The sequence below is a fragment of the Lepisosteus oculatus genome, chromosome 17 (genome assembly GCF_040954835.1).
Source record: "Lepisosteus oculatus isolate fLepOcu1 chromosome 17, fLepOcu1.hap2, whole genome shotgun sequence".
NCBI classification, from domain to species: domain Eukaryota; kingdom Metazoa; phylum Chordata; class Actinopteri; order Semionotiformes; family Lepisosteidae; genus Lepisosteus; species Lepisosteus oculatus.
In genome coordinates, this window is record NC_090712.1 from 13,633,283 (window position 1) to 13,655,839 (window position 22,557).

Sequence of the window (22,557 nt, forward strand, 5' to 3'; positions counted from 1 at the left end):
GTGATTTGCGATGTTAAGTTGCACTAGTTAATTAAACCACAAGACTCATTTGGACCGTCTGTTATCTGTCTTCTTGCTGCTGAGCTTGAGAAATGCCTCTTTCCTGGCCTCTCTGATGTCACCCCCCAGCTCTGTTCTGACTTCTCTTCTGCTCGGCTGCACACTTGGCATGACAGGGGGCACAGGCGGGCTAGCGTTATTCTAATGAGCCCCCAGGACAGCCCCTTTCGGAAGCGGCAGGTCCTGTTTCGGAAGGAGAGTTCAGAGGAGCTCAGTTATGATTTATGGGGGAGGAGGAGGGGGCAGCTTGCCTGTTGAGTGAGTGTTATTGATGCAGCACCACAATAGCATTAATCCCTGTTTTCATCAGGTACCTGCTTGATGTAATTCTAGATTTTGGCCTTTTCATTTTCCTTCTGTGCTTTTCCTTCCTTTTTTTATTATTAATGTGCCGTGAAAGAGGTACACGAAAGATGGGCAAGATCAAAGCCCCTTTTAAAGGTAAGTGGTTAATGTGAAATCCCCCTGGTATTAAAGTCTGCCTGTCAGACCCTGTCAGCTAGTTCTCCAGTCTCTCTCTGAACAATACAGGTTGCTGTGCCCATGAAAAGTTGTCAGGCAGGTGTTCCTACTGCTCTGTGGTTTTTCAGAGACCAAATTAAAGAAGTGCATGCAGTGTCCTACTTCACCCAGTTTGAGTTTTCCATTATGTCTTTCAAGCATGGGTAATTTCTTTTACATTATTCTGCTCTGTGAATTGTTTTATATACAGTGGTAAATTGCTGTCCATCCCTAAATGTTTGCAAAGTGTTATCTATGATAATGAGTTTACATAACTGAAAATTGGTATCTTGAAAGAATACAGTACCAATATATTTGAAAAGATAACCACTTGCTGGTCTATACTTTTTTTAATCTTCTCACAAGCATTGGATTTTCTAAATGAAAATAAAAGTTTAATTTACTACAATTTAATCAGTAGTAAATGGATATCTTTCAGAATTGTATTATTATACTAGAATTTTGGCAGTAGCAGTTCATAAACCATATGAAAACTAGTAGGATCATGCAGCAATTTCCTGAACAAAGACTACTGCAGTAAGGCTGTGAAAGTATTTAATCAGCGAAAGGCAGATTCTAATTTTTCACTCTGCTGTTTTTTTAATCATTCCACCTTATTTTCATGACGTTTTTTTTTTCATTTTTGTTTTATAGAAATCAAATTTCATTATAAATTTGAACTGAAATGTGTGGCTTTCATTGTGCCGGTGTTAATCCGGGGCTGATAAAGTTTTTTTTTTTGAATGGAAAGAATTGGAACGCTGTTTCTAAATGCCCTAATCTCTTCTGCTGTAGCAGTTTATCAGGAGGTAGTAACTGCGTGACGGTGATTATTGAGGTGCGATGAGATTGAGATATCTGCCGAGCAGTTTCCTTTCATTTTAAAGAGTCGTGTCGGCTGTCAGGGGGGAAGAAACCCTGTTCTTTTTCTGAGTAGTCAGGGCCTTTCTCCTGTGATTCTGTCCTGTGATGAGAAAAGGACTGTAATTAATGAAGCTTGTGGGAACCTTGACCCTTCAAGTGCAGACGTCCGATTCTCAATAATATGGTAAAAGACCAGTGGCCAGGTTTTTATTACTGCTCATAATGAACAGAATGACAGCGGTTAGGTTAAAATGTAGATTCTTATTTATTTTTTTAACTGTATTGATTTATTATAGGCTGCTGTGGTGTTTGACACCAAAGCAGATCACACCAGCGATGACAGAAAACCAGGATTTCAGTTTTCCATCAGGAGCATAAGAAGGGATTTCGCTTTTATTTATTTTTTAAGTAAAGCATCTTTGCTTTCACTTTGTTATTCAGAGGAAGACTTTATTTAAATACTTTCTTACGCAAACGGACATGACTTCTACAGCACGATCAGTGTGGAATCAGAGGGGAAAGGCTGAAATAGTCTACACTGCAGTTCTCGTGGCACTTTTTTTGGTGTTTTTGCCCCTGAACTTCATTGCAAACAAGACCTTGGCCTCAATGAGTCTGATTAAATATGTGAGAGGAATAATTACAATTTGCTGGAGGACGTGATTCCACAACCCTGCTGTTTATTGATGTTGCATTTAATTAATAATTTATTTAAATTGCCAGGTTTCATTATCATTGTGGACAAAAAAATTATTGTTTTCAAGGAGCCCTGGTTAATTGTTTTTTGAAGCTACGGAGTAGTAATTAGTTGAAAGAGGGCAAGGCGTAACTGCAGACATTCAGTGTGAGCTTTCTCATTGTGTGTAAACACAGGCTGTAATTTTAAATTTTCTGCTTAAACATGAATTCCTCCATTTCTTATCATTCGTTCCTGTTTTGTTATGATCTTGAAATATTTATCTAAATTCAACCAAGATGGAAATGAACTAATTCATGTACTCAGATATACTGTAGTTGTCCTTCTTTTTGAAATAATTATGTGTGCTTGAGGCTTTTACAAATGCATGCTAGTTCCGAGTTTTCTGTTTCAAGAAATATCATTAAAATAACATTGTTTTTTTTCAACTGGTTTTATATTTACTTGAATTGGAATGTGGTCAATTTATATTCTTCAGTCAAAAAATTATTTTAATTTTTACTAGCAATTCCCAGCTCTAGTTTGGATTGTACAACTAATATTTCTTTTTTAAAATAAATTTTACTTACTCATACAGATTGTGCAATTGCTAACATAGCAAAGACAGCAGCACAGACAGCAGTGTACACTTGGATAGGAGAGTGACCTTCATTTCACTAAAACTTGCGCTACTTCAGACTTTTCTTGTTCAACAAATGCCTTTCTTGTGCTTATGTTTGCTGAAATGGTGCCTATCGTTCTTTGCAGATAACCAAAAACGAAATAAAATAGCTCTTGGGAGTTTGCATTCAATAAAATTATTTCAGGGACATCCTGTAAAAGGGGCAATTAACTTGACAGTAAGCCAACCCTACTGACAGAACTGACTTATAAAGGTCATGCTTTCTCTCCTGTACATGCATCCCCACAGTAAAATAACAGCAATTTGGTTTGGAGCATTTGATATATTTGGAAACAGTTTGTGTGGAAGGAAAGATAAATTGTTGCAATTTCGACATTCCACATAAACATTGAATTAGAGTGCAGTTTTGTTTCAGGAGACAAGCGAACCATTAAATGTTGATTCTACTGTATACAATGGAAAGTGTGTTATTGAAAGAAGGATAATTTAGTTAGGAATGTTCCATCATTAAATGGTGTTTATTTAAAAAAATTGTATTTCATGGATGCATGTTATACACCAAGGATGTAAGGCCACATTTACCTTGTGGATGTGTTGTGTAGAACATTGAATGGCATGAGTTCACAGGTGGATGTGTTTATTGCCAGAACTTGTGGATAACAGGGAGACCCTCAGAGCCACATTCCTCAGCTTTCATTGCAATAAACTACTTGTATGGAGAGATAAACTAAAATTTTGGTGTAACAATGTTTAATAAATGTGAAATTTACAAAATCTCACTCACTGTTCACTGTGAGCTGAAATTATGTGCTATTAGCTGAGCTACACCATGGACTTCAAGTAAAAACTTAAGAATCCACCCCTGTCTCTGTCAGATCACATACAGTATCTGTACAGAGACAGGGGTACTGTAAATTGTACTAATTTGTACTGTATACCATATATGGCCACATATATGGCAAAACATTTGCCAAGCATGACATAAAATTGTCAAATATCAATTTGTTTATCTTTTGGTTGACATGAAGTTAGACTGGTTTGAATTAGAAAATTTGTAAATGTGTGTTCTATTCTGCTTTTTGACAGATTATGCTTTAGTAGTTTGATATTGTGCAGAATAATAAGCACTGTCACTGTATATATTTTTGCTTCTGGGATCTGTGTTTTTTTTTTAATGACATGTAACACGGTACATAGCAAGTAGAATAACAATTCCTGTCTGTGTTTTCCTACAGGTACGTGTGTTGCATTGCTATGTGAATCAGTAGAGTCATGGTTTTCTTCTGTCCATCTGTTTTTCATTCACTTATCTCTGTCAAAAATTATTGTTTTCAGGTGCATGTGAAGTAATTGATTTGCATGCTTCATGCAACACAGTACATTGCAGGTCTATAGTATGATGGCCAAACGTTTTTAAAAATCACAGCACATGAAAAGTTTGTGGTTGAAATGCATGGTGCAGAAACACAAGCTTGTGTGTGATGTCTTTCTAAGAACTTTTTCAGCACTGTATGAGAGCTACGTATACAAGTCATTAACCTAATTGTTGTTGTTCCTACTGAACAGTGGCAAGGAGAACACAGAGAGAGTGATGCTGGTACATGTATGATTAAAGATTATGTGATCAAATCCAACATTAAAAAGGACAAAGCAGTCAGTGACAGTTTAAAAAGGCAGCCAGCAAGTTCCTGGCTTCTAAAAGGTTGAGAAACACTTCCTTATTTCCTCACCTCATGATGTAGATGGTTTTGACTACATGACAGACTTAGCTGGACAGAAGAGATTTTTGCAAAGTAGTTTATACTTGAATTCATTTAGCTGTCAAACCTCATTGATTTTTATGCATGAAACTTGAGTCCCACACAAAATTAGGCGCATTCTTGAGTGGTCAGAATGGGCTAAACCCAGTTGTTGTGTGTTCGGCTTTCAGCTCATTATCATAAATGTGCGTTTTTTGCATTTTGTTGTAAGTGAGTTGCCATCAGTGTTACTTCATGAGCCTGTGAACTGATGCCGCGCAAGTACATTATTTTTCTTTGGGCATTTGTCATGGTATCGTGTCCAGAACACTGAACCGTCATACTTGGCATTTTTGTTATCTGTCGGTTATGTTATAAAAAATGAACAGGCTTACTAATAACACTACAGTACTTTTTCACAAGGTGCTTTCATCCAGACTGGCCAGTCAACACTTATCAGTTGCAGGGTCACACAGTTGAAATGTTGTGATACAGGAGGGTTTCGACTAGCTGAGATCTGTATTTTTTATGGCTAAGCTTGCAGTGCAATCACAATGCGTTTACTGGAGACTTCAAGATATGCTGAAAATAGCCGCAGTCCCTAAATGTTTATGTTGTTCGCTGTCCACACCGTCCAAACCACGCAAGCACAATAAATTGGAATGATGTATTTTGCTTTGTGTGTCTTGGCGCACTTTTTCAAGGTCTTTGCAACATTGTTGTGAAAAAAAAAACCGAGCCATTAATATAAAAAACATACAAGTAAAATCCACGATGGAATTGTCCTATTACTACCATTACTTTGTCTGAGGCTTTAATATGAAGAGACTTATACTTGTACACTTTCTATACAGCTGGGTATTATACAGGAACAATTCAGGTGAAGCACTTTGCTCAAGGGTGCGACAGCAATGTCCCACTGACTTGAACTCACAACCTTCCTAACCACTAGGGTCCTGGACTCTGCTTTCAGCCTCTTGTCATTCCTCTTTCCTTTTTTTATTGTTTCACTTGGGTTTCTCGGAACGTGTTAAAGCCGACAGCTCAGCTATGTTATGGCTGTGGCCTTCTGTTTGTGCTGAAATCTGCACCTTCATTTCTCGAGGCTATGATAAAACTGCACCTGATGTCTTAACCTGACAGCGAATTAAATCTCCTTCTCAATGGCACGTGCATCTGTTGTAATAATTGTGATATGCTGGAGCCCTCACTTTCCAGGAAGCGCAGATGAATGGGGACAAACCATTTCTTTTTAGTTCTTGTAGGTACAGTATTTGAAGAACATGGAGAACCAACAACATGCTAGAGTACTTGTGCCAGGGGTTTTAACATTTTGTTTTGATGCTGGACTTTGCAAACAGGTAGTAAGCCCTTAGTAGAGCATTGAAATAACTTGGAATATGAAAGGACGTGGGTAGTGTGCCCCCGGCTTGAGAGGCCAGAGGAGGAAAAGAGAAGTCAGGGAGGGCAATTAAGGCCATAAGTATATTTGAAAGGCAGATAAATGCAGTTGAAAGGGAGAAGGGTAATTAGTAAGCTACCCAGAGATAAGCCTGTAGCTACCACTGTGGTGAAGGTTACTTGACTGAGTCATGAAAGCCTTAAGTCTTGATAAAGGTACAAGAATCTATAATTCATTAGCCCTGTCCCCTGTAGAAACTGCTGAAGTAGAAGTCTTCCCATCATAAATGACAAATCGGTCACAGTAACCAAATGAATTAGACCTTGCCTTAATGCTCGCCTTTCTGTGTGCTCTGAAAGTGTATAAAATGATGCTGGAATTTAGACATGGTCCAGAGTTTCTTTCGAACCCCAGAAATACCAGGAATTATCCGGATGAAATGTGTGGTTCTGATCAGGCTGTCAAGGCATATACAGTATACAAAACCACCTTGATCTGAACTGACCAGAGATCTGGGCTATAGTTGTATAGAAAAATGCAGGTCATTTCTTTGTCTTGTGTATGCACTGCCAGTGTTCTTGAGTTTAGCCCCACTGGTAGAGGATGTTTCTTTTTGACCACTTCCTAATATTAACTGTTTTTTTGTTTAATTTCCTGTCATACAGTGAGCATGGCATGTTCTGTATATGGAATGTTGCTCTCATCAATATTTGTGACTTATGTTTTACATTTTTATGTTATAAAGTAAGCATTTCGAGAGGAGACTTTTGCAGTTTTGCATCCTTATTCAAGCCACTTATTTAAAGTTTTAAGAATATTTTCCTTTACAATTTCAGAAAAAAATGTGTTTTGATTTAAGTATACCATCCATCACATATTGAATCAACAGGAGTATAATAATATTTTCCCCATTTTCAAAACTTTCTTGTTGTTTCTTGTGATTTTGGATTGCAAGAAAAAGAAATCGCACAAAATATATCAGACCCTCAGTACTAATGCTAAGTAGATGAAAGAAAAACTCTTGGATGTCAAAAGAGGGGGGGGAACTTGAGTGGACCCCCCAAAATAAAATTAATTCCCGAAATATATTTTACAACAAAGGAGCCTTTAAGCGAGGCTGTTTTTCATTTAAACAAAACAGGCTAATGATGTTGTGCGAAGTTGGAGGCAGGCCAGTCTGTCTTTTTTTCTGCTTGCTGTCTCCCTGCCTTGTCTCTTGGCGTCTCGGCGTGGCTTGTTTTCCTTCTGGGTCCTGACGGGAGGCTGTGACAGTCGCGCGGCCCCGCGCAGCCACACACAGGTAGCTGTCAGAGCCAGGCAGTGGAAGTGCCACCTCAGTCCGCTGCACTCGCTGGTGACTTGGAATGTTCTTTTCTCCCGGGGCCATCTGCACAGTACCAGCTTTTGTTCCAATAACAACGTCTGGCACCAGATTGATGTAACAGGCTGTGAGGTTTGCTCTTTTCAGATATGCACTTTCATGGCAGCTAGAGTGTGGCTTTGACATGGCCACACGCTGATTTTGGCTTTCCTGCCTTCTAGCTGCACGTGTGAAGTTAAGGCTCTCTGACACCTGCCATTTGGACCCTTTTCTTGCTGAAAAATGTCATAATTTTCAGACAAGATGAAGACAGATATCTGATCGTTCTTTCCCTCATGAGGGTCCTAAGGTCGCAGTTTACAGCTGAGTGAGTAATGGGCTGCGCTGGCGGAGGAGCTTTGCAATCTGTTACATTAGCGCGGGACGAAGATAAGGACAACTTAACAAGGTTCAACAGGTCTGTATTCTGCGTGATGCTGCTGAAAAGCAGATTAGTTCACAGCTGACCTGTAGAGGCACATCTGCGTTGTTGGGCAGGCATGGAAAATCTTACAGAAGTGATGGCTAATACAGTAATTTGCTAAGTTCCCAGGAAGTCAAAGAGATTGAAATCAGACTGTTCAGAAGAAGCAGCATTTTTTTTTTGTTGTAAGCAGGCGCCTTCGCTTAATCTCAATATTAAAGCAATCAAAAGGTTTTTTTTTTGCCAGAGCAATTGTAGACTAGCAGGTTCTTTCTTACTTATCACTGTTTCCAGGATTGATAATTTTAATTAAGTAAAGCCTGACGACGAGTGCCTCTGCCTCCTCTTAATTAAAAGCCATTGAAAAATGTTCTTTTCATAGGATTGTGTTTGCATTTATTGCGGCTCGAAGATAGGTTTAAAATGTTGCTTCATGCCTTCTCAAATAGGCTGCGTTTCTTATCTGATACAGGAAACATGTAAGCTAGCGAAGAGCAAGGAAGGCTAACTTCAAAAAACAATAACGCGTCATTAATCTGAATGGTTACTGTCAAGATAACTATGTAATTAGGTCCAATCCTGATTTACAGTATATTCACTGCATCAGTTATTAATAGGATTAAGATTTTTGCAGAGAGCCATGTGAAGATAACAGCAGTGCATTAGGTGTGAAGATTTCAGCACCTTGTTAATGCAACCTGTAAAACGCATAACATGCGGGCTGTATTATTATTTGCTGCTAAAAAATCTGTTCGTAATTTGACTACTGAGTCTAATGTCACTATTAAAGACAAGTAGCTTGTCGAGAGTAAAAATGTACAAAATAAATTATCTGATCTTAATTTAGTCTGTGTGATAAGGGATTTTTTTCTGTAGCTATATAAAGCCTGATTAAGCCAATACAGTAGTGTAACACTCGATAAAGGTCAATATTTGTACAGTGTGCATTTTGGTCCTGTTCAAAGCAATGGTGTTAATAGCCCCCCAGTTGTTTGCCCTGTGTAGATACCGCTTCATAGACTGTAAGGTCTGGCAGGCAGTCTGATCACAGACAGCATCGTATTTACTCCTAGTTTTATGTTACCTGTTCATAGCTTTGATTAACAGTACTGGGTGATCTAAAGGCACTGGCCTTCTAAAACTGCGCCATTGTGGTGCTAACAAAAGAGCGAGAACTTGTTTTCCGGGCAGAAACAGGACTGTAATATGGATGAGCAGAGGGAAAAGCGATTGTTCCGGTTACCATGCTCCCTTTTTTTTTTTGCATCTGAGTTTGTATCGTGTTACACAGCAAGAGTCTCATGAATAACAGAATAGGAATGTTTCAAGGAGGGGGTGGTGGTATTAGTGTTTGTGGCCCAGCTTTGCGATGTAAAGTGACCTCTTTGGAACTTTTCCCAAAACGAATACGGCATCAACAGCTCACATCCCGGCCGTCCTGGCAGCATAGCCACTGGAAGTGCCTGATTGACTGTGACATTCCTGTGGGTGTTTCAGGGGGGGGACGGACTGGGATTGACGAGGCCTCGCAGTGTCCTGGTGATCCCTGTTAAAACCAATACCCAGCGAAAGTCAGATATTGCCGATTTGAGCTCTGTCTTCTTCGAGTCAACTGCAATTGCTTGGCAGTATTTAAATTCTGCTGAGGTGCAGGGGTCTATAAAGGGCATTTGGACAGGCAGTGCTGTTGGAGGTCATTCAGCTCGCCTAACTTCTCCTCCTTTTGAGTCTGGGACTCAAGCAGTAGGGTGAAATTTGAGATGGTCGTTGGGAATTGACAGGAACAATTGAATTGTAATCATGGGGTTAAGGCACAAAAAGCACAGTCAAAAGGAAGCAATGACAATTATGGTGTTAAGCGATCAACCATACAGTCACCAGGATGCAAATGGTCATGCTAGGTATCTTGACACAGAAAGATTCTCAGTAATGTAGATCAGAGCTATGAGGGAAAAAAAAGAACTTTTTTTGCTGTTGTCTATATCTAAAATGTTTTTAGGGTTTTTAGCAAACCTTTCTTATATATATATATTTGCAAAAATATTGTACTGTAGATTTAATAAGTTGCTAATAAATATTAATTAAAATATTGTTCTATCGACAGATTTGACTGTGAGTGTCATCACATTGCACACAGGGCAAAAGTACTAAAGTGTATAGATTTGTTACTGCTGTTATCCATAGCCTGTGTGTCAGCCTTACCCTGTATAAAAAAAGGATTAGGTTACGTTTTACTTAGTTACATGTTCAGTTACCTAAAATTCTATAAATTCTGATTGCAAGTTGTCTTTATTGAAGGGGTCAGTACAAAAATAATACTCCTCATCCTCATCACTAGCATTTTTCAGTCCACTGCTAGATTAGGATCATCCTGAAATTCTTCTACTGCCTTATCCTCTTACAGTTTGCTCTTTTGAAATTTATTAACTAGCCTACATCTTTTCACCTTCCACTGTGGGGTTAATGTTTTTGCTACTTTTCATCATAATCATTGTAAGCATTTCCATTACAGTAAGAATCCTAAATCCATTGAAATGATGATACAAGTTTGCATTCACTGAGTTGGCCAGTTATATTTGGATCCTCCATTATTTGTGTACATGAAGTACTCCTGTCTTTGCTCTAAACCATCTGTTTCGTTTTAACTCTCTCCTTGTTATTCCGAGCATTCATCATTCTGTGCTGCCTGGGGTTGTTCCTGATACAGTTTTGAATTCAGGGATCAGGCTTTGTGGGCATATGTTAATACAGCCAGCACACATTGGTCAAAGTCTTTACTTTTAAGTCAAAAGGGGGGTTACCCTTTTGGTGTCAAACATCGTTTTAGAACCACCCCAGTTCAGTTTGTGCCCTTTTTTTCCCATTTTGAACAGCTGGTTTTCAGTTATCTTTCAGTCAATACCCTGACATAAATAATCTTATGATTTTATAGTATCATGTTTGAAAATGATAGGTGTTTTATGAATTCACTGAAGTGTATTCAGGCCAGAGAAAAGGCAGTCCACAGGGTTTCTCACTCCATCCAGCTGTTTGTATCAATTCAGCTTTGACCATAGGGTTTCTACCCTGGAGTCAAGGCATATGTGATAATTAAAATTGACACAATATGGAGCTGTGTTCCAGTTATTCCTGCCCTTCTCCCCCCATGGTATGAGGATCTCTCACCAAACAGCATTCTTCCTTCTTCTCATTAAATAACCCTATAGGACATCATCTTAGAAAATGTAGTACATCTGCCCTATAAATATAAATGTATTGTTGTAATTTTTATATGAATAAATCAGCATTTATTGCAGCATCTAGCAGAAGAGCATTTGAATGGTGTTTGTTGTATCACAAGAAAAAGAAATTTGACTTTAAAGTCGGCTGTAATTTTCATATGAAGTGATCTGGTCAAGAAACGGTTTAAAAAATGCATTTGACAACAGCGTGTGCGGATGTCGTTGCTCAGTGTGACTTTGGCCTGCATGCTGAATGTAAAGCTGTTCACAGCAATGCATTGACACCACCGTGCTTTTTCCTGCAGATTGCTTGCTGCCATATGTTCTTGTCTTGGCTGGGTGGAGAAAGAGTGTGTGCAGGTTGGGAGCCTTTGGCTTAGAGAAACAAAATGGGAGACGTCACCAAGTTCTCTGCTGACTTCGTCCCTTGCCAAAGACAAGGATGTCAGCTTGGTGGTCCCTTTCTGCTCACAGAGGGAACAAGATTTCCAAATCGGCCCAGGGCAAGGGAGCAGGGACACGCACCCAGCAGGCGCTTTGCCCTTTTTGAAGTTTTAAGATGTCGTGTGCGTTTTTGGCAGCTCAGTGCCTTTGTCAGGGTCATTCCCCAACCACAAGACGCATGATCTTATGTTCTCCAGCAAGCCTGAATCGCCTGGTGCCTGTGTTCTTCTTGCTGACTGTTAATTTGTTAGAATATCATATTAATCACCCAGCTTGCTGCTGTCTCATTTGACTAGCTGAAGGTCATGTGCCAGACTTCATTAATTGTCTTTCGACTCAAGGCTTCCTCAGCTTGGCATGCAGACCATCAAATACTTTAAGCCTAGGAAGAGAGGAATAAGGCACTTGTCAATCAAGGAAGGAAAAACAATATTTAAAAATGAAATCCTTGTGAGAATACTTGTTTCTGTTGTACATTTCTGAGGACGTATATCCCTAGTTAGCAGGGTTATAGGGAATCGGTTGTTCATATGATGAATCTTCCTTCCAAAGTTGTGTAATCGGGTTGTGTAGTGACACTTGTCTACAGAGCGATGAGTGTGGAGCTGTCACAACTGAGGAAGGTGTTAATGCTTGCCTTTCACCTCAAAGTTCCAACTGGAAGAGAAAATGAGAAGAGAGATGCCCTGGGTAATTTATCTTGTACATTCACAAAGCAAATCAGGAATGCATTGTGTTTGCTTTTCAGATTTTATGTTCCCATGATCTATTTGTGAACTTTGATTAAAGTGAAGGTTAAATAGAAAATCGCTTTTCTTTTGAAATGGAAAAAAAGGAATACATTGAGACATGCTCTTTAAGTTGAGAAGGACACGAAACAAAACATACGTGAGGTGCAAGAGAAACAAAAGTTACCCCAGAAGCTAGTAAATCACAATTTCTGTGTGCGTCGTCAGGCTGGTCATAGAAAATGAAAATGTATTAATCTGCAAGGAGAAAAAAAAGGTTTCTTTCTTTTCTTCTGGCCTCTACCCTAGTTAACCAATCATGGTCTGCATTCTTAGCATTCTACTGCAATTCAATTGGCCATTTAAACCTGCATTTGCACAAAACCTACAAAACACAGGGAATTCAATTGATGCAAGAGTGAAAGACGGGCTTTAGTCCACCAAAATATTTTAAAATACATATCTTGCATAGCTGTATTCCTTTTATTTTTATTTTTTAATTATATGCATGTGCATATTCTTACAGGGATTACAGTGTATTCAAGGTTAAACTTGTTTCTCTGTGCAAAACATCTCAAATAGTTCTATGATTGTTTTTTGTTTTTGAGCAATGGTAAGAGAATTACCCTAGGTGGCAGTATTGCAACATTGATAGTGGACATGCAGCAGTTTTTCCACTTAATGCTCAGCCCCAACACTAGGTGTAGGTCTCAGCAGTTTTGTAGCTGTACTCTTTATAATGCAGTTCTTCAAAGCTCCATTGGGAAGGTCAATTGTAGCTTTTTTTCTGTAAGAGACAAATGGTAGCCGTTAAGCATGATGCCAGGAGTGTCTTGCAGCTCAATAAATTAGTGTTTCTGGAAAAACAAATAACAAATGCACAGATTGAGCCCTTCATGTGACATTGCTGGATTTATTCTCATTTAGATGAAAGAGGGTCATATTGTACAATCTGGTGAAAGTATTTGAAATATTAGAAGTAGGTTTGTATTGCCTTTGTAGACTCAATTAAGTCACAGGGAACTTGTACTGTATATAGATTTTAACAAATATTTGATCCCTTTCATGTGTTGCAATGACTCTAATACAGGCCAGCCCCAGATAACTGATGTTTCAAGTGTCACCTTATTTGCATCAATTTGCATAGATGGATTCCTGGAATCATAATAGTATTTTATTACCAGTGTATGGATTTTCTTCTATGTCAATAGGATTTGTATAACACCCACCAAGTGATAAAATGTTCCTGTCAAAGGTTGTTAGAACCCAAAATGGATCAAAGTTCTTAATTAAAATTAAAGAAGTTGTGCTGGATTCTGTTTGCCTGCAATAGGGTCTTCTTATGTATTAGAAACAAAACAGTATGACACCTGTTCAAGAACTGAACCTGCTTAGGATAGGTGGGGAGTAGGAATGTTAGGGTTCAGCAAAACCACTGTAGGGAAGAATAGACTCTGTAAATATTTAAGCTATCTTTCACCACTGAATGAGCTGGCCAATGATGAGAAGTTTAGTGCTCTAATAGGCCAAAATAAACTGTGTTTCAAATGACACACTTTCATAGTTATTTCCAGTAAATAAAAGATCCATTCATTATTAATAAACGTTAATTTATTTTTAATAAGTGTGTAACTGTTGCCTTGGATTATATGCAGTTTACCTAATGCACTGTAACTCATCACCTTAATGTTTAAATTGGAACCACACTGCAGTGCTTAAGGTACTTAATGATCTAAGAATAGAGTTTCAGCAATGCATGGAAATAAATGCATAATAATACTGTGTTCCTTGATCATTTAGTAGAGTTAATAAAATGACTTCATTTAGCACTTACAGTAGCATGTGCATATCACTTACAGAAGAAAAACCAAGAGTTTATTTTGACTGTTAGCATTGATTGCCTCCTGTTTATGATAATAAAGAACCTGCCCGAAAGAATGGCTTTCTGCAAATAGAAGTGGGAAGTAGTGCATGCATGTCCATTGCTTTTGTCTCTGCTAGTCACTCTGTGTTAGAAGGCCTGACAACATTTAGTGTGCAGAATCACAGTTCAAGTTGAATAAAGTTAATTCCGTTGTGAGAATCTCTTCACTTCTAAGAATTTCTTTGACAGACCAGTATTATGAAATGTATATTACATATAAATTCTGGTTGCTGTGCCAGCTGGAAAAATCAAGATAGCATTTGTACTTCGCACTTCTTTATTTTGGATGTGGATTTCTGTTTTCTGCAAATGGGAACAGTGGTCTGCCATTATATTTTGTTTATCCTGAAATTCATAATTCCCATGAAAAAGTTACCCCCCCCGCCCCCCCGAGTTCTTCAATATTGCCATGAATAAATAACACAGAGCTTTCTGTGCAACTAATAGACGACCTGCACTCAAAACAGATATGTGTTCTTATTACAGGGGAGCTCTGCTGCTCTGGTATGAATAGTCTTTTTGACGAAGGGGAAATCAGAAAGCATGAAAGAGGAAACAAGATGTTAACCTGTTCCAATAGCTTCTTATTATCCACTTGTGAAATGTGCAGTGTGTAATCTTACAAAAAGTGCTGGCCTGTTGTTGGATTCTAGGAGAGGACAAAAGAAGGCACTGATTCCTCTGGTGCAAATTGTGCCAATTAAAATGAAGGGGAAATTAAAAACAGAAAATAGTTCAAGTATGTTGTCTGTGTGTCTTAAATGGCTGATTATTGCATTACCTTAACATAACAAGCAACTCTGCTTTTTGGCAATTTAAAATGAGTGTTTTCCTGTTATTAGGCAGGAACACAAAAAAGCTCTATAAGCTTCAAATGTGATTTACTTTTTTAAAGAAAATGTAGTTTGCAACACTTCATTTTAAATTAGTGTCCCTCAAAGACGTGTTTGCAGTTTATACTGTACATCCTTGCAATTCTTTGAGATGATTTTGTTTTCATAATGGGTTTAGGTCTTAGGACTATTCTTTTATTGCTGCATGAGTACAGATGCACTTACTGAACTGCCATTGCCCTGCCTCAACCCTGGTCTCTGTTGTTCACAGCATTACCAATGAAGCCGGAGCCTCCATCTACAGTGTCAGCCAGGAGGCTGTTAAGGAAATGCCCAATCTGGACCCCAATCTGAGGAGTGCAGGTATGACTGTGAGTGCAGACACCTGATGTACAGTATCAGTTCTGGGGCTTTCTTAGAAGAGAGTTATCTCACATGACTAAAATGAGTTTGTTTCTCTTGGGTTTGCAAAAAACAAACAAATTACAAGAGACTTTAAATTTGTGAGTCAGGGGACTGGAAAAAAAAAGAACAGCTCAGTTGCCACTACCCGTTTGTCCACCTTGCTTTGTTAGGGAATATTTGGCAGTTTGTGTTATGTCTGCATGCCTGAAAAGGACAGGTCTCGGGTTGCATTGTGGATATCCATTAGTGCAGTGACAACAGTGTCTGCTTCCCGCTGAGCTGACCCTTGCTGTGCTTGGAGAGATCGCTGCTGTGATGTGTGTCAAGGAATCAGTTATGAGGTTTTGAGTGTGTGTTGTCACACTGCCTGCAGATAATCCTCACTGTGCCTGGTGTCCTGTCGATGTGAAGGTGTTTGACAGCTTTGGAGGGGGTGGCCTTGTGCTGGCTCACCATACACATCACCAGCAGCTCCAGACTTCTTCTCAGCCATAGGCACTGTGGGCCACACCCCTTCCCAGGCCACCTCTCTCTCATCCCTGCTGGTGATGTCAGACATCTTAACACACAGGAAGTAAAAGACTTCTGAAACTAATGCCCTGATGTTTTAGTGCTCATGAACGCCTGAAAGCTGAACCTTCTGAAAGGCGATGCATACGAAGTAAGGTTTTACAGTGCCATATCAAACAGAGGGATTTATTTGTTATCCACTGCTGTATGTTTGCTGTGATGCCTTTCTTGAAATCTTGAAGTCAGTGGAGATACAGAGCTCTGGTGTCATCTTAAGGTATTGATGACCTCCAGACTGAGTATAGCTAGTATATTGAGTATATTCCTTCAGAAATAGAAAGTGAAATGCTTTGTTGTTGATCTGACTACAAAACGACAGCACTTTAGCTGTGCCTTTGTGTTTCCCCAGTCGTGCGACTCATGGACCTCGCGATTAGAACAGAATCTCTACTGTTTGAATAGACTGAAAAGATCTGCTGCAAATATTAAGAGATTTTTCTATTTTGTAAATAGAATAGATGAGAATCGGGGAAATTTAACATTGTAATATATTAATGAATAATCTTTTCGAGTTTTATGTTGTAGAACGAATCACGTTTTCATGCGAGGTTAAACTTTTCTTCTGAGGGTAAAGAAGGTGGATTCCTGCAAGAGCTTCCTTGATTACTTCTCGCCAGCTAAATAAAAAATCAGTCCTTCCAGTCAAAACAAAAGTCCCCAAGTAAAGTTCATTTGGTTTCCTCTTCTTTTTTAAATAACCTGCTCCCCTGTCTTGGAGACAGCTCTGATATGACAGATGAGACATGACGGAAGCCCTTTATGGATGTATTGATTGTCAACATTGGGTGGGCAAGAGATTAGTGAATGACAGACAGCTGTTTGTGACAGGCAGCCAAAACGGTAACCTCTACAGAAGGAGTTGCTGGGAAAGAAAGGTCACACAGAACTGCTCTACCAGCTTTGTCAAGTCCCATCTGGCTGCTGTTATCCTTCAGGGCTTAGCTGACTGAAATGGCAGTTCACTACTTTATTACTGCGCAGAAACCTGGACCCAACATGCCGTCTCCCATGGATCTCAGACGCTTTCAGAAGTGGGACCTCATCTTGCCATCAAAGTTGTACCCTGCAGGGCCCGTGTCCTTTGGAATTCCAGTGGGGCAGAACAACTGTCATTATGTTCTGATAAGAAGAAAGAGATGTACCTTTTTATTTTGTTCATCTTCCGGTCTTTTATAAAAGCAGACACCAACCTTCTGATGGTACCTTTAGGTGGCCTCCAGCATCAGCCCTGGCTTAACAATCTGGACAGAGCTTCCTAGATGTTGAATGTTTGGTTTGAAAAGAGCACTGTTTCCTTTTAGCATACTTAAAAAGGTCAATGACTTTCCTCACCTGCTCGCACAAACACACTTTTTGGTATTTTGTTGCTCTTTGGTTTGCAAGAAGTGTCCCTAAAATATGAGTTTTTGCAAAAGTTTACGTTGCCTGTTATTTTTTTAGGAACAAGTAATGGTTTATTTCCATGCTGAAAAGGGAAGAAAAGAAACACAACGTTTTGGCTGTGGAGACTTCTTCGGGTGTTATTTTTTTAGCTATCCTTGCAGGCTACTGCTGCTGTATCCTGACCTGTTCGTGGGAGACCGAGAACCTGTGTGCTCACTGCACTCCTCCAGTACACCCATCTGTCAGAGCCATTTCCCATTTCTCACCCTGCAAGCCTCACACTGCCTCACGTCTCTCTCTTGAAAACACTGCAGCTGCCCAATTCGGCTCAGCAGATGCTTTTTAACAGCAATTTAAGGATCTCCTTCTCACCAACACAATTCTTCTCAACACCAGTGACACTTTGAGAATTGTGCACTGCTTTTGGGAAATCTTGGTCAGATTTAAGTAATAAAAATTCCCTAAGCTTGAACCAACAAGCTTCAACCATAGGATTCAACCTGAGGTCCCAGCACCTTTACTGGTTGACCCCCTTAAAGACCAAATTCTTTAAAGATCGGAACCTAGTTTAATATTGAGAAACAATTTGATCGTGAGTTGTGTCAGTTCAAGTAAAGCTTCAAAGGATTTTGGAAATATGGAGAAAATCATTTTTTTCAAAAGCTTTTGCAACTGAAGTGCTTTGAAATCTGTGCCAGGATGTTATTCTTGAAGAGACCATGTATGATCTCATACTGATTGTAGAGTGTGACTGGAAAGTCACACTAGAAAATACTCCAATATAACTTTCATTGCAACTTCCTTCTAGAATGAGAAAAATATGGTAGTGATAAATATTTAGTTTTGTTTTTCACCATGTTTTACGTGGATTTTTTTGGAATTGTATTGTTCTGTGATTGAACAAGGGGAAAAGTATATTTTCTGAAAAGTACATACCATAATAACTTTAGGTCCATCCATCAATCCTACATGAGAAAGTCATATTAGGAGGGTTTTTTCTTTCTGCAATTAAGCAAAGATTCCTGGTTTTATGTCTTTCACAAATCTTTTTTAACCCAACCTCATTGTTGACATTTTTGGTGACTCTTAATCACAGAAATAAGAGCTTGGGGAAGGAGTTAATATATTTTGTTGTGGAGACAGGAAGCTTTATAAGTTTGCTAAGTACCTATATTTCTTCCTTTTTATGTACACGTATCTTCCATTAATAGTGTTCCTTGTGTGGAATTCTTATTGAGTTATAAGTGTTAGTCTGACAGAAACCTCAATTCACCAACACCACTTTTTATTAAACCTGTGTAGCTTTATAGTTCCAAAGCAATATGCACTGGAGAAGCCCAGTGCTGTGGAAATTCCCACTTCAACCTGGCTGAAATAAGTAAACACATTCCAGGTGACAGGAAGGTTTCCAAGTGAGAAACTGAAACAACGCTTGGCCTTTTCCTTCACAATAAGGACTTCTGTTATCCTGTGCTCTTGAAATAACATGCATTCTTGAAACTGTAGTCATGATACATGAGGATTCAAACTGGTGACATGCATATAAGGCTTTGGAGGCTCAGTCTTAAGACAAATGGGGCTACTGTGCTCAAGGCAGCATCTTCTGCCAAGGAGTTGAATTAGAGGTCAAAAGTATAGAGGTTCCTTGCCACTCAGGAAATCAGAACTGTTGGTCATCTAAGATAATTCCAAGATGAAACCTCTTTAAACATCTTTCTATTAAAATAGAAGAGTTTGCCAATTTTGTACAAGAGAGAATTATGGCTTTGAATGATTACTTATTAATGGATTACCATTTCTATGGCTAAAAGAAAGTAGTTTGACTGCATTTGTTTATCATTTCACAAATCTTCAGTGCTATTATATGTTTGTTGTATTCAAGTTATTAATGCATTGTTGTTTGTGCAGGTGGCTCTCTGGGAAAGGCACTGTGTAGAATATTGATCAGCTGATTATTGTTCCTCATAGCAATTAAAATGACCACAATTCTGTGATAATCCAGTAAGCAAAACAAAGTATCTAAAATATTACTGAGTCTGTCAGTGTGACATTAAAGCAAAGAAAATATTTCTGAATAATGAGTCCCAAATCGTAGTGTCTTTGGTACACTAAATGTATCTATATCTTACTTTACTTTTTCTGTCACAAAAACATGAAAATTTTATTCCTATTATTTGCCAGGCTCTTATACTCTTATCCATGGCAAAGTGCAATATACCTGGATTTTCAGTGTAAATTTTATGTACAGTATAAGTAACAAACCGGCAGGTACAGTAAGTTAATAAAACAACCATAAGTCTACCACAAGATGAAAGAGCAATGCAAGTGCCTCACAAACAATTGCAATTCAGAAGGCAGTGGGCAGCTCATTCCACCACTGAGGGTTGAGGGTGGACAATGAACAAGCTCTGGAAATTGTTCTACAGACGGGGGGGCAGAAAGTATGTGAAGAGAGTGTAGAGAGACTCAAGATCACAAAACTAATACATCAAGTCAAGGAGGATATTACAGTACTTACATTTTGTGTATTATATTTATTGTAACGCTTACGGCCGACAGGCACTGTGTAAGAGCCGGCGTACCAGAGCAGGTGACGTCACCGCCCTTCCCTGTGATAGCAGGACTACAGCGACTGGGCTGTGGAGAGATCTCTCTTTAGCTCACGGGGCTGGGTCGCTGCAGAGAGACGCGGGAGTCCCGGTTCGAGCCTCAGTCGGGATGGGGCCGACCTAATGCGGCAAGGGCGCCCGCCTGAGCCCCCGTTGCGTTCCAATATACTGTATTAGATAGCATTTTGAACTGCTATGCCACCATCATCCAGGTGGTACTGCACATTGCTGGTGGTGGAGGGGAGTTCCCGTTACCTGTAAAGCGCTTTGAGTGGAGTGTCCAGAAAAGCGCTATATAAGTGTAAATTGTTGTTGTTGTTGTTGTTGTTGTTACTTCACTGAAAATAACATTCTTGGAAGTTTTGAGTTTTACTGATACTGACCCCTAGTGGCAGAAGAGTAGCACTTAATGTTTTTGTTCTTGACCCATACAGTACATTATTTTTTTATCACAATTAATCACTAAGTTGTCAATCTGTAGACAGTCCTGCAGTTAGTCATTCTGTAAAGAGGTGGTTTGTAGACTGATTTTTAAAAAAATGATTTCTTATCCTGCTTGCATGCACTGTATTGAACCATCAGTCACTGACTGATAATCTCCTTTTGCAGAAGGCAGCTCAACGTAACATTCCAGCAGATAAAGAAGCTTTTTTTTCACTCAGCACATTCATATACAGTTCTGTGTTGATTTTACAACTGTTTCCAAGCTTATCAATCTTTTTAATACAAAGAAATTGGCAATATCCACCTCTATTTAGGGGATTTAACAGATTGCATTTCCCATTGTGAAACAAAGTATTTTCTTCTTCCAATTGTTTAAAATTTGGCAAAGAAGGGTGTTTCGCCAGAGTTTTTCTTTTTAGTCATTTCGGAATGAGAGGAGGTCATCTGGCCCATCTTGATCATTTGGTTGCTAATAGCTTATTGATCCAAGGATACCGTTTCCTACTGCTTCAGCACCATGACTGAGCAACTTGTTCCTGATTCCCTGTGGCCACATAACTTTAAAAATAAAAGCAGATGTAGAAGTTTGTGAAACATTTGTGTAGTCTTAACGTCAGATTATCAAATGGAGAAATTGTAAAAAAATATACATATTTTTGTTTCCAGTCGGTGATAGGAGAAAAAAATGTATTTAAATATTTTAAGAATTTCGTAATTTGCTTTGTTTCTAACTTTGTTCGGGCTAGCGAAATCACATGTTTCATCACCTCTTTCGCAGGTTTGTACAGTATATCACCTGTTTAGCAGCAAGTGTTGGGGGGGATGGGGAGTCACGTGGGACAGTCTGGAGGTATTTATGAGCTCCTGTTTCTAGGATTATGTATTTCTCCTTTTTTGTTTCCTTTTGTAGTTGGGAGTGTCCCAAAATTTAATCCGAGCGTGCTGGTCTCAGGTGGTGGCTCTCGCTGTTGGGTAAAGGGACAAAATCCCAGCTATGCTTTTCCAGTGAAAGAGAGAGACTGTTGTGATTAAATAGGGTAAGGCACATGTTTCCAGACTCTTCCGCAGATGGCTGAGTTATGACCTGTGAAGAATTCCAGTTACTTTATTAAATGCTTTTGCTGAGCATACTGCATTTCATCCGTTCAGATGAATAAAGGGGCGTGTGTGCTACCTTCGGTACATTTTTAAAATCTCATTCTGTTGGATATTTTCCAACTGCAAACATGTTCCTGAGCCGTTTTAGCACATGATTCTCACTTCAACAGAAATGGTTTAGCTTTCTTTGGGTTACTCTGCTAGTGACTTGAAGTGTTTGCAGTTGGGATAGAGTATGTTCAGTAAATGATACTACGAAAGTTGTTGGAGCTCTGTCAAACAAGATCTGACTCTGTGAAAAGTTAACAACCTTTTTGATCAAATGTGTATTTAAGCCTCTTAAATTTGAAGACTAAATAAATGACCGGGCACATGGGATGCAGGAACAGCCACATGGTAGCAAGGAACAAGCCACCACATGCAGAGGGGATTTTTGTCAGGGATTCTCTGGGAAATGAGAGGGTGCAATAATATTTAGACAGGGATGATATTTCATCCGACAGGGAATACAGAAGCTGGGAGGGTTCGAGGCAGTGTGTAAGCAGTCACTTGTTGCATTCTGCAGAAATAAACAAGCAGCGTTGAATGTCCCTGAGGGTTATGTTGAAGAGTAGGCTTGCAGGAAATACTAACCTCCAGTTTGTTCATTACCATTCTGGTATCACGTGTTTAGTCATTGACAGCTTCATAATCTCCTAGTGGATTTGGATAGAATACATCAGGTTGATTGAACTAGACAGAAACAGAATCACCCCGTCTGCCCTTAGTCTCTTATCAGAATTTCTGGGTTTTTTTACCCCTTTATCCCTTGTCTTGTCCTGTCCCTGAAATGTAAAGAGTTCGGCATCCATCATGATTCAATCTAAAATGTTTTCTCTGAGTAGCAGCTCTCAGAAAAATAAGCATACTTTGATTGTTTGCCTTTTTGTAGCTGGGCTGTGTGCCCTTCTGTTCCGGTGATCTTCATAGAAGACACTGTAGTGTTGATTGTGTGCCTTTGTAGAACAGTTCTCCGGGTTACAGTATGTTACTATTAAACCAAATGCCTCCATTCAAATTATGACAAATTTGCGCATCCATCTTTGAAAAATTAGATGCTTATCTTTGGCGTATTGTCTTATCCACAATAATGTTTCTTTTTTTCCATGAGAAGAGTGGTGTCATTGTTTTGGCATTTTCACTTGGCACACTTTTAATGTAGGAATAATTCTAATGTGCAATTATAAAAT

The 22,557-nt window shown here is 39.1% G+C and overlaps 1 protein-coding gene across 4 annotated transcripts in view; it reads left to right on the plus strand.

Moving 5' to 3' along the window:
* Positions 1 to 22,557, plus strand: part of srbd1 (S1 RNA binding domain 1) — an 85,280-nt gene that overhangs the window by 25,614 nt on the left and 37,109 nt on the right. For all 4 annotated transcript variants that reach the window (XM_069180026.1, XM_069180027.1, XM_069180024.1 and 1 more), the window contains exon 15: positions 15,091 to 15,182. In XM_069180026.1, the coding sequence (XP_069036127.1) occupies positions 15,091 to 15,182 (92 nt within the window). The remainder of the gene's footprint in view (positions 1 to 15,090; positions 15,183 to 22,557) is intronic.